Raw genomic sequence first — 16,341 nt, 5'->3', positions numbered from 1 at the left:
GGAGGTCCCCACACTCCGGCCTTCGAGGCTCCTCTCCTCTCCTTGCTCCTGCTGCTGCTGCGGAAGAGGCGGCCTCACTTCCGCTTCCCCCACGTGCCAGCACGAAGTCTTCTGATGGGACGTCTGGCCGCGACAGGGCTCCTCCAGTCACGGACGCGCTCCGTGCAGTCACCTCCCCGGGCTGGGAGTGGAGTCGTCGTACAGGGCCAGCCAGGAAACGTGCGAGGCGTGCAGACTCGGACTGGGCCGGGCCTGCCCCCGGCGGACTCAGGAGCTGCTCTGCTTCGTGGTTCTGTGGCTGGTGTTACTGACTGAGGACTCGGCTCGCTGGACACGGAGCTGTCCTCATTGATTGCATGTCTTGACTAATTGCACGTAATAAAAATAATGCCTGTAGCTGCTGAGAATAACCCCCTTACCTAGCATAATGTTTTCCTTTCCAGTGCAGAGCGAACACTTGTAACTCTCCTGTAAACCAGGGTTAGTAATTTAGTCTGGTGCTTCAACCACATCAGTGTGAACTCTGGCGGATCAGCTTCAGCTCGTTCCCATTTCTGTAAAGCACGGCACATGTGTTTTACACGTGCGTTTTGAAGTGGCGTTGCCAAGTCTGACCGAAGCGATGCCACTGCCAGGGTCCCGTTCCTTGGCAGCACCGGGGAGTCAGCCCCGTAGCTGCAGCGTGTGGCCTGTGGTGGGACGGCTGGGGAGCCGGCACACTGGCTCGTCTCAGCGCCTCGCTGTCTTCCTTTCCAGTGTGAAGTGCCGGAGGGCGGCCTGGTTCCCAAGTCCCTGTACCGGACTGCGGAGGAGCTGGAGAACGAGGACCTCAAGCTCTGGACCGAGACCATCTACCAGTCCGCCAGCGTGTTCAAAGGAGCCCCGCACGAGGTGTGTGCGCCGGGCGGGTGGGTGGGGCCCCAGAGCCCATGGGTGGGTTGCCCTGGCGGACTTGGCTCCGGAGGGCCACCACTCCTGCCGGTCTCCGTTGTAATTCTGCTGCACAGCCTGCAGGATTACAGGACACGGGGCTGTGCGCGGGGAGTGGGCACGCGGGTTTGGTTTGCTTACGGTTACCTGGGACCAACCTCATTTTTCCTGTTTTTGACTGGGTTTTGGTTACTTATATTTTTGAAGGAACGTCTGTATATTTGTTGGTTTAGTGGAGTGAGGAGCGATCTCCCCTTTTGCTTTCGCGTTGTGGCGCAGAAGCAAGGGCCTTCCTGGGTTGTTACGCTCACTGTGTGTCCTGGGACATCGTGGGTGGCCTGAGGTGGGAGGGACTCCCACCCGAGTCGCCCTTTCCTGAGCCCCGGCTGTGGGGAGGACGGTGGTACTGCACAGTGGCCCTCAGAGATTGGGCTCCTGGCTTGGCCTGTGGCCGTGGCCAGGAGCGGAGCCCTGGCTGCCTCCCGGCCAGAGCAGCCACCCGACTCAGCCAGTGCTGTCTGTCCTTGTCACTGTGCCTCCTGGGGTGGCCTGCCCGTCCCCGGCAGGGCAGGCGGGTGCTGCCGCTGTGGTTTGAACAGGCAGCGGTGAAAGTTGCCAGCCTCGGTGGGGCCTCGGGTCTCCACTCCTGTGTCTGGAGGATTGTTTGTGTTTCTGACTAGGCGGCAGAGCTCTCCTTCTCCCCTCTGAGGTCACTGTCGCCCTTGTCCACGGGATGGAGCTTGGGAGTCAGAGAGTGTGGAAGTGGTTTGCCGGGTTTCTTCATCAGAACTCAGGAACTCCATTTCCGACGTGGGGCCTGGGAAAGCACAAACCAAGGGCAGTGACCCGTCTGGAGTGAAGGCCGGATTAAGCGTCCCCATTGTTCAGGAAGCAAAGAGGGTGCTTGTCAGCTGGGGGCTCATGTCAGAAGAGCCGCCCGGGGAGCGACTGGGCAGAGGAGAGTGAGTGGGCTGGGCCTCGGGGCCCCCACCGTCCTTCGATGGGACCCCTGTGCTCTGTGGAGTGTGTTCTGCACAGACACCCCGCGGCGGCGAGAGAAGGCAGCGGTGCGGTGGGAGGAGGAGCCTGCTCGCCCCACAGAGCCGGCACGTGGAGGGAGCACGCAGCTCTGGCTGCTGCTGGGATTTTTAGAGAGTGCCCAGCTTTCCCGGGGGTTTCATTCTCAGTTACTCCCACAGCAATCCTCCAAAAGGATTGTGACTTCGATCACTCCCTGTTGGGAACCTTGAAGTGGGCGCCAGGTACGACGCAGATTCAGATCAGCACTCAGCCCTTGCCCTTCCCCCATGCCCCATGCCCCATGCCCCGTGGCTCCCTCCTGTACCCAGCTGGCCGCCGCTGTCCTGCTGCAAACAGAGGCGCCTCCCCAAAACGCTTCGTCCCTCCCCTTGTGCTCTCGGTCTGACTCCCACCTCCCTGGGCCCCTGTTCACCGGTGGGTGCCACCTGCACACCGTCTTGCCTTATGTCCCGTGTGTGTGTGTTTTCAGTCCTCACCACGGACTTGCTCGTTAATTTCAGAGAGGGGCGAAGTGAAGGAGAGAGACATCAATTGGTTGTCTTTTGTGAGGGCCCCGACCAGAGACTGAACCCACAAGCTTTCAGGTTGTGGGGTGACACCCCACCAACGGAGCAACCGGCCAGGGCTGTCTTCTTTGTCTTGCTGAGACGTTTTTTACAGTCGGGACTCAGTGTTTCAGAGCTCGGCTGAAATGGCGGGCGTGGGAAGCTGTGGCCTGCACAGACCAGGCCCGGGACATGGAGCAGGAGCCTGGGATTGGCGGCCTGGACGGTTGCGGGGACCACGGGTGCAGAGCGTGCGGAGCGGGCACACCACCTCCCGACGCAGGGCGGCCCCCTCGGTCGTTGACGCGGCCCCTGCCTTTCCAGATCCTCATTCAGATCGTGGACGCCTCTTCGGTGATCACCTGGGATTTTGACGTGTGTAAAGGGGACATCGTCTTTAACATCTATCACTCCAAGAGGTCCCCGCAGCCTCCCAAGAAGGACTCGCTGGGGGCGCACAGCATCACCTCCCCAGGAGGGAACAACGTGCAGCTGATAGACAGGGCCTGGCAGCTGGGCCGAGACTACAGCATGGTGGAGTCGCCCCTGACTTGCAAAGAGGGGGAAAGCGTGCAGGTGAGGCCGGCTGTGACGCAGCAGTGCTCCGGCTCTGTCTCAGGGAGGGGGTCTGTCACCTCGCTCCTGCCCTGCGCACAATGCCGTCTGTCACTGGGATGTGGGCTGGGCCTATCTGGTTCCAATTCCGTCAGAGAGACTCCAGGAGCCAAACGAGTCTTTGGGGAAAAAGGACTCAGACCTGAGGGGCTTTGGGATAGAATCTATGACTCCTGTGCCAGGTACTCGAGTGCTCCTCAGCGTGTGTTCACCAGGGCTCCTCGGGGTGGGGGCAGGCATGGTGTGCGCACAGCTGGGGTTCAGAGACTCCCCCCAGCGCGCCCTTGACCGTGTTCTGCTTGCTTCCTTCCGAGGGAAGTCTCTCTAAATAGAAGTGAGAGACACAAGTGCCTAGGGGACTATGAGCTGTCATTACCGAGCATTCCGATCGTGGGAAAATGCTCCGTCAGTCTGCTGGTTGAGCAGTAGCTGGTTATTCTGAGCGTGCGTGCTCGGCACGGCAGGTCTGGGTGCCTTGGCCCTCAGAGCAGATGCGGGGGTTGCTGCCATTTTGGTTTTCGGTGTCCTGGTGGCGTGAGGCAGAGCACAAGGAAGGGTCTTTCTGAGTTTCGGACTAGCAGACATCTTAAGCTGCATCCCAGCCTTTAATTGCAGAATTAACGGAGGAGGTAATTCTCACAGGCTGACATTTGGTTTTAGATGGCCATCCTCTTAACCTAGAACGTGCTGGTCAGATCATTGGAAGCCCGGTCCAGATGACCTTTCTGACCTTCTCAAGGCTGAGTAAGGGCCCTGCTTGAGGTCTTCCGTCCTGGTCGTTGGGGCGGGCACACTCAGAGTGCTACTCCCCGTCACTTTTCCAGCACCTGGCAGACGCCTGGCTGGGACCGACCCTGCTAGTGAGCCTGAGTAGCAGGCCTTTCACTTGTCCAGATGGTCAGTGACCACTGCTGAGTCCAAGGCGGCACCCTCGGCTTTGCCAGACCCACTGCCCGGCAGGGGCTCGGAAGGGAGGCCGCCTCAGCTGGCTCTGCCTGACTCGTTTCAGGGCTCCCACGTGACAAGGTGGCCGGGCTTCTACATCCTGCAGTGGAAGTTCCACAGCATGCCAGCGTGTGCCGCCACCAGCCTGCCCCGCATGGATGACATGCTGGCCTCGCTGCAGGTCTCCTCACACAAGTGCAAAGTGATGTACTACACCGAAGTGATCGGGTCTGAGGATTTCAGGTACGGGCTCCGGCAAGGCCGGGGAAGCGTGGGTGCAGGCGGAAGTGGCCTTTGGGCCACTCATTGCCAGCTCACCATGTTACCTGTGTCCAAGGGTGGGCGGGGCCTCGTCCCTGGGGGGCCCTGCCTGGCTGTGCTGCTTTGTAAGTGCTGCTGGTGGGGAGTAGGGGCTTGCAGAGTGGGGTGGGGGCGGAGAGCAGGGCACTGGTGGGGAGTCCGGCAGACGGGGAGGGGCGGCTGGGTGTCTCTTGGTCCTCACACCTCGTCCCCTCCCTGTGCTGTCTGCAGAGGCTCCATGACCAGCCTGGAGTCCAGCCACAGCGGCTTCTCCCAGCTGAGTGCCGCCACCACCTCCTCCAGCCAGTCCCACTCCAGCTCCACGGCTTCCAGGTAGTGCTGTACCGCCGCTGCCGCCGCCGCCTCGGACAGGCCCCGCACACCGCCCGCCCATGGCCACAGTGTGCCGATGCCTCCACCCCCTAGGTAGCAGGTAGCTCTCGAGATGGTAGCTGTAGTCACTGACCCTGACTTGCCGTCTCGACAAGCAGTTCTGACTCTGACTCTGACTCCATAGCCATAGATTTCGTATGCAGCCTGCACAGAGTCAAGCCAGAGCGCAAGGGCTGTCGGGAAAGAAAGTCGTTTATGTGCTAATCCAGAGCTTGACTTTGTCTCAAATGTCGATGCAAAAAATGTCCCACGTAACCTCCACACTGTCTGCTAGCGGACGAAGCTCTGCACCGCACTGCAGAGGTGGCCTCACCTTCCCACACAGGGCAGGAGCTGCCGACTTGCCCCCGCCTGCAGCCCCCGCCTTCCGCCTGCTCGCAGTGACAGCCCGGCTCCCTGGCGGAGGGAGGCGCGGTTCTCACGTCCGTGCTGGTGGGTCAAGGGGCGCCCGGTGGTGCCAGGAAGACACCGCCATCACTGAACATGATTGTCTCTCCTCCTCTTCTGATCTGCTCAGTCCTTCAGAGCAGGCGTTTCCTGGGCGGGGCCGGCTGCGGGGCGCGCTCCCTCCTCCCTCTGGCGCGCTGCTCCCCTGCCTGCGCTGTCGGCTCTGAGCCGGTCCGGCTCTCCTCCCTGGCGCCCTCGGGCTTCACAGCGTCAGGTCCTGGGTGGCCCTTCCAGGCCTGGGAGGGTGGCCGGAAGACACTCGCGCTGGCCACGTTGCAGCTCTGGTGTTCACTCACTCTGGCTGAGCATGGGTCGCACGACACGGCTGCCTCAGGAGGGCGCGTGGCTCGTCGGAGCCCCGCCTGCGTCTCTGTGGGAGGATGTGGACTCCGGGCTGTGTGCGCACACGGGTCTGGCCGTGGCCGTGTGGGGCTGCAAGGACCCTCGCAGGGGGGTCCTTGGTCCGTGTCATGAGATTCTTCCCAGGAACCAAGCAGATAGGAGATTGGTTTGCCTTTTACATTTTCTTTCTGTTCCCACTTACAAAGCCTGTTCTGTCTCATAGTGGCCCTCAGGTTTGGGCTTTTTATGGGAAAGGCTGGTTATTTGCGAGTTCACCCGTGTTGCATCCGGTTACTCTCTCAATGAGCGTGACGTGCGGTGTCCTGTGTGGCAGAGGCAGAGCCTTTGAGGCTGAGGTGTGTGTGTGCGGCCTGCAGGTCCTGGGCTGCGTCGTCTCGTCTGCGCTGGAGGCGTTGGTGGGTGTTCGTGGGGCCCAGAGCAGAGGTGTCAGGGGGGCTCCGAGGAGCAGGGCAGCCCGCTCTCCTGGGCAGGGAGGTGCTCACTCCTGCCTGCACACAGCGGGTATTTTCCTCCGAGAAGAGAAGCCCCTTCTTGGCACCTAGAGGCTTGTTTCCAGAAAGCACAGTAGGGTCCGTTGCTGCTTCCATCTGGTGCTTCTTGTGTCCAAGTTCCGAGGACCTGAAGGTGGTCCCTTCTCTCTCTCTCTGTCTCTCTTTCTCTCTGTGTGTGTCTCAGATGGCGATTTTGCTGACCGCTGCCAAGAAACCACTTCCCTCAACAGTGCACAGCGGCCTGGGGATGTTGTAGAGCTGTCTGGGTCTCAGCCAGACCGCCCCCCCACCCCAGTCGGAAGATCTGGTCTTTTTAAGTTGATTTGGAAGTGGCCCTGTTTTACCCCCAAGGGTTGAACGCGTCTTTAAGAGTTCAAAGCACAGGACTTGCTGGCGCCTGCGGGTTGCTCGTCATCACTCGGCCACTCTCCTTGTGCGGGAGCTGTGGGGCGGGCCTCGGCGCCCCGCACGCCTTTGGCAGCTGCTGTCCTCCTGCCTTTGCCAGCACTAGTGAGTCCTGGGGTTTCCCCTCCGTGACGAGTGTCTTCATTCACTTTCTCCCCAAATGCATTATTTACCTATCAAGTTCTGTAAATGTTTTGTAAACATATTACCTCACTCTTGGTAACACAATACTGATAGTCTTTACAAGATTTTTTATTGTTATCGATAATAAATGTGAACTGTTTGAAGAAAACAGATGTCTTTTTGTTACTGCAAAGTCTCCCTGGAAGAGGGGTCCCTCTTCAGAGGCCGTGGCGACTGCAGGGTGGGCGCAGAGAGCCCGCAGCCTGGGCCGGGTGTTCCGGAAGTCCCAGCACATGCGCCGCCCTGCAGGCAGGGCGCCCGGGGCTCCCGGGTCCCCCGCTTCCAGAAGATGTGCTGTAGTTTTTCTTCAACTGCACCACAGTCAAACACGAATGACAGCGAGGTGCCCGAGGTGCCCGAGGTGGTGTTTCCTTGGCCTCAGAGCAAACGGAACAGGCAGGTGCGCACCTTCAGACACCTGGGCCACCGCGTCCCTCACTCCTCGCCTGCCTGCCTCCCCCCATCAGGAGCTGTGATGTCATTCGCCCCCCTAGTCAGTGTCCGTCCTCCGTGGGATCCCGCCACGGGGACTGGCTGGGACTCGGAGTGGGAAGCAAGTGCCCCCTGAACGTGCCCTTAGGTAGGCGTGCGTCCCCAGGGGTCTAGACAGCTGACCTGCTCCTTTCGACCTCGGTGCTGTGATGACTCACGATGACTTAGCTGTTCCCGAGGGAAGCGCGGCCTCTGCACAAGTCCCCCTCACACTCCAGTGCGTGTCTGCCTGTCGGGTCGGGCCTTCGGTGTAGCATCATGTGGCTCCCGGTGGCAGCCAGAGGTGGCTGAAAAACAGGTGAGCGTCTGTGACCTGCAAGGCATCTGCTGAGTGTCCCCGGGTGCTGCCGTGCGGTGTAGAGTCCCAGAGACAGTCATCGTGTCCTCACGCTGGGCCGCCAGAGCTCCCCGAGCGCTTGCCCTTAAATCCGTGCCGTTTCCCAGCAGTCCTGCAGAACGCTGGTGGAGCCTGAGGCGCGTCTGGTGCCTGAGTCAGGGCAGGGGTGTCCTCACTGGTGTCGGGGGGCAGACCTGTGAGTCACTTGTTTGAACAGGTTCGGGCCCCCCAGCCTGGGACTCCTCGACGTTGGTGGTGGTGTCCCCATGGGAACAGCAGGTGGACTGCAAAACCTGAATCCCATGGAGAGCTGAACTGTGCGTGCAGGGACTGTGGCTGGTTTGTCCCAGACACCCCACCGCAGCGAACCCCGGGACAGCAGGTCCCTATGAACTCCAAACAGGCACAGACCCGACTCGCACAGGCCCCTCGAGTCACACAGTGGGGTCCGGGCATGGGAGAGCAAGCGCAGCGGCCAGGTTTCAGCCGGTGGGTGGCTGGCCCGGAGCCGTGCCCATGGGTGGCCAGGGGCGCCGAGGGTGGCTGCTGAGAGGCGAGTGGCGGGAACAGTCCAGCCCTGTGGGTGAGTGCCCACTGACCTGCCCGGGCTTCCTGCGCGTGACAGGAAAACGGGGTGGGGGGTGGAATGACAACTTGGCAGGGCAGGGGACGGGGCGGGAAGACGACCGGGCTGCGGCGAATGGGTGTGTTTTACCAACACTTAACAAGCACCAGGAAAGCCTCAGACGTCGGGCGGGAACGAAGGGAGAACGAGGAGCACGCCGTCCTGCAGCCACGAGAGCAGGTGCGGAGGGAGGGCTCAGACGCGCGGGACGGGACTCGGTTAGAGGTGAACGAAAAAACCACGGGGAACGGAACGAAGACTGGGTTTCGGGGGCTGGAAGTGAAGCGGTTCACAGAGGGCTTTTCGGGGAAGCGCAGGGCACGAAGGAGGAGAGGCAAGGCGTCAGGAGGGGAGAGGGGAGAAGCGAAGGCCGGCGAGGAAGGGGAGCACCCGAGGGTGACCGGCGCCAAGGGGCGTTTTAGCCAAGGTGCTGGGTTTTATATTTTTGAGATTTTCTTTATTTAGTTTTAGAGAGAGGGAGAGAAACCTTGTGAGAGAAACCTTGATCAGCTGCCTCTTGTACACACCCTGACTGGGGACTAAACTTGCACCCCAGGCACGTGCCCGGACTGGGGATTGAGCTGTGGCCTTTCACTGCGCAGGACGATGCCCGACCCACTGAGCCACACACCGGTCACGGCTCAAAATGCCCAATTTTAAAGAAAACGATGGTATCGCTTCTCGGCCTTTTGGCTAAGATCAAGTGTAAAGAAAACGATGCTGACGCATCTGTGGAGGGAAGTCACGCTTTTCGAAGGGCGAGCTTCGTGCGGAAAGTTGGTGGAGTGATGAAGACCTTCTGGGAAAGGGAGAGCGAGCCGGGAGCTGGTGTCCAGCAAAACCCACGTCCCAGGTTAGAGGGCACAGGTGGGGCGTCGGCGAGCAGCAGTCGGGACAACGTGGCCCCCAGCCCTTCCTGAGGACCCTCTGCCCGCCTGCCCGGCCCACTCCTCTTGGCCCTGGGGCCGGTCTACACGCAGGCTGGAGAGCAAACCCACTGTGCCCCAAGGTGGGGGGGCATCTGTTCAGCTGGCGGATGTGGCCCCAGCACACTGGGGGGAGCCCACCTCCATCCCCAGGACCTGCAGACCCCTCCCCAGGGTGCTGCCCTCCCATCAGCTCAGCCCTCAGGCTGCTGCAGTCCTCCCTCACAAGGGGCGTGCGGGCTAATGGATGTGTGGATGTGACCTGGCCATGTGATGAACCCAGCCTTCAGTGACGAGTCACTTTTTAAAAAGTAATTGGTTTTTACCATAAAAACATGCTTCCTGGAGGTGAAATTTCAAACAGAAGACGGGGAGAACAATAGGAAAAATGTCTCCTCTGCCCTGGCTGGTGTGGCTCAGGGGATTGAGCGCCAGCCTGGGAACCACAGGGTCGACGGTTCGATTCCCAGTCAGGGCACATGCCTGGGTTTCGGGCCTGGTCCCCAGTGGGAGGTGCACAGGAGGCAACCGCACACTGATGTTCCTCTCCCTCTCTTCCCTTCTCCTCTGTTTAAAAATAAATAAATAAAATCTTCAAAACAAATTAAAATGTTCCCTCTCTCACTCTGTTGTCCCTCCCACCGCCTGCCTCCTGGTTCCCTTTCCCCCATCCCACACCTCATCCCCACTCCCAGAGGGTGCATGACGGGGGGGTGTCTGCTGACGCACCCAGGCCGCTCCTGGTCCTACGGGAGCACGAGCCTGCGTGTAATGAGTGCGTGCTTCTCTGAGCGCGCTGGCCTGCCCCTGCTTCAGCCCCCTCCCCGTGTCTCATTGTCCGTCCCGCACTTCTTACAGCCTGTCCACCCCCTCTGTCCCTTTTCTGACCTGGCCACCAACCTTTTCCACTCGAAAGCCTTCCACATCTTCAGGGCAGTGCCCCCTGGCCCTCCCGGGGGCAGATGGTCTCCTGGTCACCCATTACTCGCTGGTTCTTGCCGTCATGTATTGGCGTTCCCCACAGCCCCGGGTTCCTCACTTGTCCTTGGGCATGCCCCTGGCGCCAGAGGCCGGATGGTGACAGTCAACCCAGGGTGACAGCTGCAAGTGGACTGGTCGTTTGGTGCCGGCCTTTTTTTTCTTTTGTTCAGAAAACTCATCTTTATGACGTCAAGTGTATTGTCTTTTTATAGCTCATTAAAGAGGACTCCCCCACATTAAATTCTACTTCTTTTGTGGTACTTTCCTAGATGGGTTTTTTTTGTTGTTTACGTTGAGATCTGTCACGCACCCGATGATTTCCGTGTACAAAGCGAGGTGGTGACTTATGATGAGTCCTCAATGGTTCTCCTGCCTTTTCAGCTGCTGCGGGACGGAGCCGGGGCCCAGCCCCTGCACAGGCCCGGGGAAACCCCGCAGGCACTGACACAGGACAGGAGAGGGAGTAGCAGGGCCCCAGGGCAGACAGGTAAAAGTGCTGAAATGTGGCGGGAAGAGACCATGGTGCGCGTGCCGAGGAACGCAGGTGTTCGCTTGGATACCTTCTGGCACCCCCTGCCACGGCCGGGGTGTGGAGAGGGGCCTTTCCTGAAGGACTGCGTGTCTGCCGCCCTTTGCAGCGGCGCCCCCTGCAGGCAGTGTGCCGCCCCCACACCCAGCCCGCCCCTCACCTCTGTTCCCTGCACCAGCCGCATGCACCAGCCGCAGCCTCCCGAGAACCAGGGGTCGGTTTCATAGTCTCGTTTCTGAACACGTAGGCCTGCCTCCCAGGAAGCTGTTTGGATCGGGAAATCACAAGAGAGAGCCGAACGGGAAGTGCCGACGGGAGCCCAGAGGGGGTGCTCTGCGGCGGAGCCCCAGCTCCCCTCTGGGGTTCGGGGGGCGGGTTTCGGGGCCTCTGTGACTGGTGGTCGCTCCAGACCCTGTGTGGGTCTGGTCACCCGCACCGGTCTGCCAGGGGCACCGCAGGTTTCTGGGGAGAGATGATAGAGGGTATTGCCTTCTCTGTCTCCAGAGACGCACGGTGGGCACCTGTGGAAGGCCTGTAGTGTCAGTCGGCCGGGGGCCCCTGCCTGTCCCCCAGAAGCCTGGGCAACAGGGCTGTCCATAGGAAGCTCGGTCTGTGCCTCCGTAGTCACCTGACACTGGGGACCCCCAAGCCTCACGTTCTGACCCCGAGCTCCCAGCTCCCTGCGCCCCAGGCTGGGCCACCAGCTCCTCCCTGGTCCTCCACTGTTCCCAGAGCGGGAGGAAGCTTCTGCGGGTGCCTGTCGGGTGCCCATCGGGTGCTCTGGATCCACCGGGAGGCCTCGAGCACAGTGGGCAGTGAGCCGCCTCCACCACCACACTTGGAGTCCTGCCCCCCAAAGGCCAATGGTGGCCTTTCCCCCCCGTCCTGTCGTCCTGATAAGTGGGCAACATCGGCTCAGAGTGGCGGGGATTTCGGCTCTGGGCGGGGTCATTCTTTGCCATGGGGCCGTCCTGTGCAGTGCAGGACATTGAGCAGCACCGGTCCCCCACCCTCTAGCTGCCAGCACCCACTGGTTGTGGCAACCAGCACTGTCGCCAGACGTTGCCCGCTGTCCCCCCGGGGTGGGCAAAACCGTTCCCGGTTGAAAATTGGTGCTCTGATCTAAATAGATTTCGGGCTCGAAGGAAGAAACTGCCCCCCAGAGAGGTTAGGACGTGTGCCTGGAGCAGCGGAGCAGGCCCAGGTGCTGGCGCTGGGGCGCGGCCTCTGGCTTGGGGCGCCCTGATTGGCGCACTGTTTGCCGCCACTGCAGCAGCTGACACAACTTTCACAAAAGGTGCCACCGGAGTTCCTGTATGGAGAGAAGTCCCAGAGGTTGTGCAGGTGCAGGTGGGGTGGAGATGAGGCTGCCCAAAGCCAAGTGCGCCTGAACGCCAGGCCCCAGCTTGGACTCTGCACGGGGAGCGCAGGCTTCCAGGTCAGCAGCCTGGGCTTGCAGACCGGCCAGGGAAGGGCTCACCTCTAGGTAATGGCGGTGCTGGGACAGCTGTCCTGCTGAGCTTTGTGGGGCGACTTCATTGCCACTGTCGTCGCTTAGTGCCCACTGGGAACTCTGATGTGTGATGGGGCGGTGTCCAGCCGGCTCCGTGACCCCTTCCTTCTGCAGTGTTGTGCTCGGGCCATGGTTGGCACGCGTGCTGGGGAGGCAGCGGGAAGGAGCCCCGGGAAGCTCGCTTTTGTGAGGCCAGGCTTCCCTGAGGCCGCTTGCTGAGACACAGTGTGGAATTTTCTTAAAGCATGAACACTTACTTGGAAGTGAGAATAGAAGCACGCGCGTGTGTGTGTGTGTGTGTGCGTGTGTGTGATTGGTTTAGGGGTGATTGGACATACCCAAAGGACCGAGTTTGTCTGTACTAGGCCAGGGCGCACAAACTCGTCCATGCGCTTGATTTTATAATCCTAGAGTCGGCGACCCTGGCACAGGGTGTGCAAATTGGAGGAAAATTGCATGCAAATGAGCGGAACATTAGTTCTATTTTCAGCCCATTCTGCCTCCCTGGGATGGCATCTGACAGCCAGCTGGGTTTTGTTCTGTACCCCAGCGCGTCCCCGGAGCCCGGGGCGAGCTCCATGTCCTGCCCCTGAAGTGCGGCTGTCCTGGAAGCTGGGCTGGGTGTCTGCAGACCAAGACTCTGGCCACCTCACTGTGGCTGACTCCCTGCCGGGGGCCAGTTGCCCACATCCTCAGCCCCCCAGTCCTCAGTCCGGACACTGACTGGTTGCACGACCTTGGGGAAGCTCTCAGGCCTCTTTAAATCTCGAGAGGGTTATTCTGTGGGTGACAGGAAGCTGGTGAGCACGGCGCGTGATGCCGAGCCTAGGGCACACTCAGCGAGTGTGCTATAAATATCAGCGGCCGAGAGGAGGCAGATGGTGACGATGAGTCAGGGTAGACTTGGGTCCTTCCGGTCACAGGCTCAGGGTTCAGCTCCTGGGAGGTGATCGCAGCTGATCCACCCGCCAGGCCCCTAGGCCTCCTCTTTCCTCTAGTCCTGACCCTGCTGGGTGTTGTCACCAGCTGTCCCCTGTGCCGTCCGGCTCTCTCCCACCCTCCCAGCCTGCGGAGGCCTGGGCCCTGCTCTGTGCCATTCCAGGTCATCGGCTCCCCCAAGCAGCATGGGCAGTGGGGTGTGGGAAATCCTGAGTGAAAACGGGACCCCTGAGGACATCAAGGGCTTTGCTGCCAGAGAGCACACGGCCCCCCAGGCCCCACGGGGGACTTCCCCTGCCGTGTCTCCCTCAGGTTGAGTGCCATCCGTCGCTCTCTGTTGTCACCTCTGTGCGTTTATTCAGCACAACACGTCCTCTCCAGCCACGTCCTCCATGGGATCCGCACTCCGTTTTTATTAAAAGTTAAAAAAACCCTCTATCATGAAAGCTTTTAAACATGGAAAAGCACACCCAGCAGTGTTAGGAGCGCCTCTGTATCCATCGTCCGCATTTGACGACGGCTAACATCCGCCACAGTTGCTTCGTCTGGTTTCCCCTAAATCATTTCAAAGTTCCTGTCTTTGTGACACTTCCACCTCAAGTACCTGAGGTCACAGATCTCCAAACAGCACGTTTTCCCGCTCCAGACAGCCCAGTAGCTGACGAAATTAGCAGTCGTCTCCAAGGTCACTTTGTGCGTGGCCAGCCTGCGTTCAGGTTCTCGTGTCTGGTGGCAGCCAGCTTGTCCGACGAGGGTCCACCGAGGACGGTGCCTGGTGTGCGGTGGGCCAGACTCTTACGTCTCCGGTACTCAGCACAAGCCCCTTTTGTGTGACAGCGGCGGTGGAAGAGGCTGGCTCGGGTGACCGACCGTTTCCTCATGCTGTCACATGCTTGGTCCCTTGACATTGCCCCTGACCTGGAGGGCAGGGGTGAAGAAGCAGTGATTAGGAGGAGGTTGGACTGTGGCGGGAACGTCTGTAGGTGGCGCTGTGCTGAGGGACGTGGACAGCACCGCAGTGGGGTGTCCAGGTCATGCACACCGAACAGCCTGCACCCCTGTCCCCTTGAGGGCTGCTCTGGGACGGCACAAGACAGCGTGTGTGAGGGGGCAGACGTGGAGTCCCGGACTCGGACTCGCAGCTTCCCTGTGCCCAGGTGACAGGCAGGCCTGGCCTGCAGGCCCCGGCCTCCCTCTGCCGGCCAAGGCCTTTGGTCCAGGTGTGTGTGTAGCAGCAGGTGGCTCTGGGACACAGGGCCACGCTGACCCAGGATACCTGCTCTCCATCCATCTGGTCCCTTTGACACCCCCTCCGTCACCACTGAGCCCTGCTTGTCACTCTCCTCTCTGCAGTGAGGAACAACAGGTCTGTCCCCGGGCCTTCAGATGGGGGCATGGCCGTTCTGACAGGCGACAGCGCCACCTGCTGGAGTAAAGGTGCCGCACCCTGGGGTTTACATGGCCTTTCCCACTGACGCCTGGCAAGTCCAGGAGGAACAGGCTGCTGTTGCCCTCTGAGCACTGGGTGACCTGGGGGGTGACGTCCAGTGGACACTCCCCAGGCTTCAGTAGTGACTTGCCCTCCCTCCTTCCTGAGGGCCCAGTCCTCACTGAAGGCTCCTTTCACACTGCTCTCCAGTCCTTACACAGCCATGTGCCTGGTGCTGTTCCTTAAAGATGGGGAAACTGAGGCCCAGAGAAGTCACAGCCAGTGGGCAGAGGGCCTGGGAGTCAGGCCCAGGCTGATTGGCTCCAAGTCACGCTAGGCTCTCTCTGCCTGGAATATTCTTTCCCTTTGCTTAACCCGAAGAACTTCACTTAAATGACACCTCCTCCAGGAAGCCTTCCGTGACCCCTCCATGAGAGGCAGGGTGCTGTTGCTAAGTGCTCGCCCAGCAGCCTCTGTTCCCCGTCTTAGGTCTCACCAGGTCGTCCTATCTGTTCACCATCCCAAGTCGGTTCACCGTAGAGTAGGGAGACTCTTGGGTGGGCCTGCCCTGATCACACGACGTGCTGGGTGTGCACAGCAGGGGAAAGAGTCGCTGGAGTAGAAGGGCACCCTCTGAAGGGGAGACATATTCGCAGACCACAGTTGCCTTAGGATCGAGCCCAAATTCCTCAGTGGGTCTTGAAAGGCCCCTCTCAGTCTGGGCCTGGCCCTGCCTCCGGTGCCTCCCACCCTGGCCGGGCTGCCTATGCCCAGTGCGCCTGCCCTCCACTGCCCGGGCACTCCTGTATACCCAGCTCCCCCAGCCCGGATGCCTTCCCCACTTACCTCGTCCCCTAGTCCCCTCGTTCACCAGGGCTTGCTCAGAGTCACCTCCCCTGAGAAACCTTCCTTGGTTGCCCCAGCCTGCATCTGACGCTGTCCCGGCACCTGGCACTCCCCACCATGGAAGCCCTGGCCACGCTGCAAACGAAGCCCCCCTTTCCCTTCCTCTCTCTCCATTCGAGCCGAATGCCCCGTGGAGGGGGCGCCTGCTCGCGGTGGCCAAGCGCTGGTCGGAGCTCCCTCCTTTCCCGGTTCGCAGTGGCCCCCCTGTTCTTGCACGCGGGGTCTCCATTTCCACTCAGTTCTACGCATTGTTCGCTTCCTTTCAGTCTTTCTTCCTCCTGCAGCCACGGACTGTTTAGAAGAGGGCTGTTTGATTTCCAAGTGTTCAGAGATCTTCCCCATTGCCTTTGAGTTGCAGTTTTTCTAGTTTGATACACTTATGAGCAGAGAATGTATTCGGTGTAACTTCTGTCCTTAAGGGTTTGCTGAGGTTTATTTTATGGCCCAGGATACAGCCAATCTTGATGAATGTCCCCCGGGCACTTGGGGAAAATGCGTCCTGTGCCATCGCTGGGTGGAGGCTCTGTGCACCCATCAGAGCTCAGCCCCGGCTGTGGCTCTGTCCGCCCGGCACTGCCGGGGGTGTGGGGGCCGCTGCCCCAGCTGCGGCTGTGGGTCTGCCTCTTCTCCTGCTGGTCCTTGGAGATGTTGCTGCATGCAGATTTTGCATAAGTAATGCCTGTGTGGGCGTGGTTGGTAGGGCAATGACATGGGTGCAGTAACTTACAGTTTTCATCTGGACACTTCACCCAGGTGTCACAGGGGGTGCTTGCGTGGGACACGGCTGTGTTCCAGAGTGCCATGCTTACGATTTTGTAGTAAAGGGGGCGTTAGTCGTGCCGGACCCTGCACTTGGAGGCTCCGTGCCTGGGTGCGTGCCTGTGGATTGGGGTCGTGGTGTCCCTGCCGAACCAGGCCCTTCGTCACTGTGTGACGTCCCTCTTTGTCTCCAGTGGTCTTCGCTCCGAGGATACAAACAGAGCCTCTCATGTGTTTTTTTCTTTAA

The 16,341-nt window shown here is 60.3% G+C and overlaps 1 protein-coding gene across 3 annotated transcripts in view; it reads left to right on the top strand.

Moving 5' to 3' along the window:
* The window catches only part of SEC14L1 (SEC14 like lipid binding 1), a 62,303-nt gene that overhangs the window by 38,779 nt on the left and 7,183 nt on the right, over positions 1–16,341 (top strand). For 2 of the 3 annotated variants that reach the window (XM_037064626.1, XM_037064633.1), the window contains 4 exons: positions 757–891; positions 2,841–3,092; positions 4,141–4,319; positions 4,608–4,709. In XM_037064626.1, coding sequence (XP_036920521.1) covers positions 757–891; positions 2,841–3,092; positions 4,141–4,319; positions 4,608–4,709 — 668 coding nt within the window. Of the gene's footprint in view, positions 1–756; positions 892–2,840; positions 3,093–4,140; positions 4,320–4,607; positions 4,710–6,254; positions 6,763–16,341 lie in introns of those variants that run through there. The other variant, XM_037064631.1, reaches the window with a different exon arrangement.

The sequence above is a fragment of the Sturnira hondurensis genome, unplaced genomic scaffold, assembly GCF_014824575.4.
Source record: "Sturnira hondurensis isolate 20B ecotype Veracruz unplaced genomic scaffold, ASM1482457v3 Scaffold0001221, whole genome shotgun sequence".
In the NCBI taxonomy this organism is placed as follows: domain Eukaryota; kingdom Metazoa; phylum Chordata; class Mammalia; order Chiroptera; family Phyllostomidae; genus Sturnira; species Sturnira hondurensis.
The sequence above is the reverse complement of the archived record's forward strand: the minus strand, read 5'-3'. Positions and strand labels throughout refer to the sequence as shown.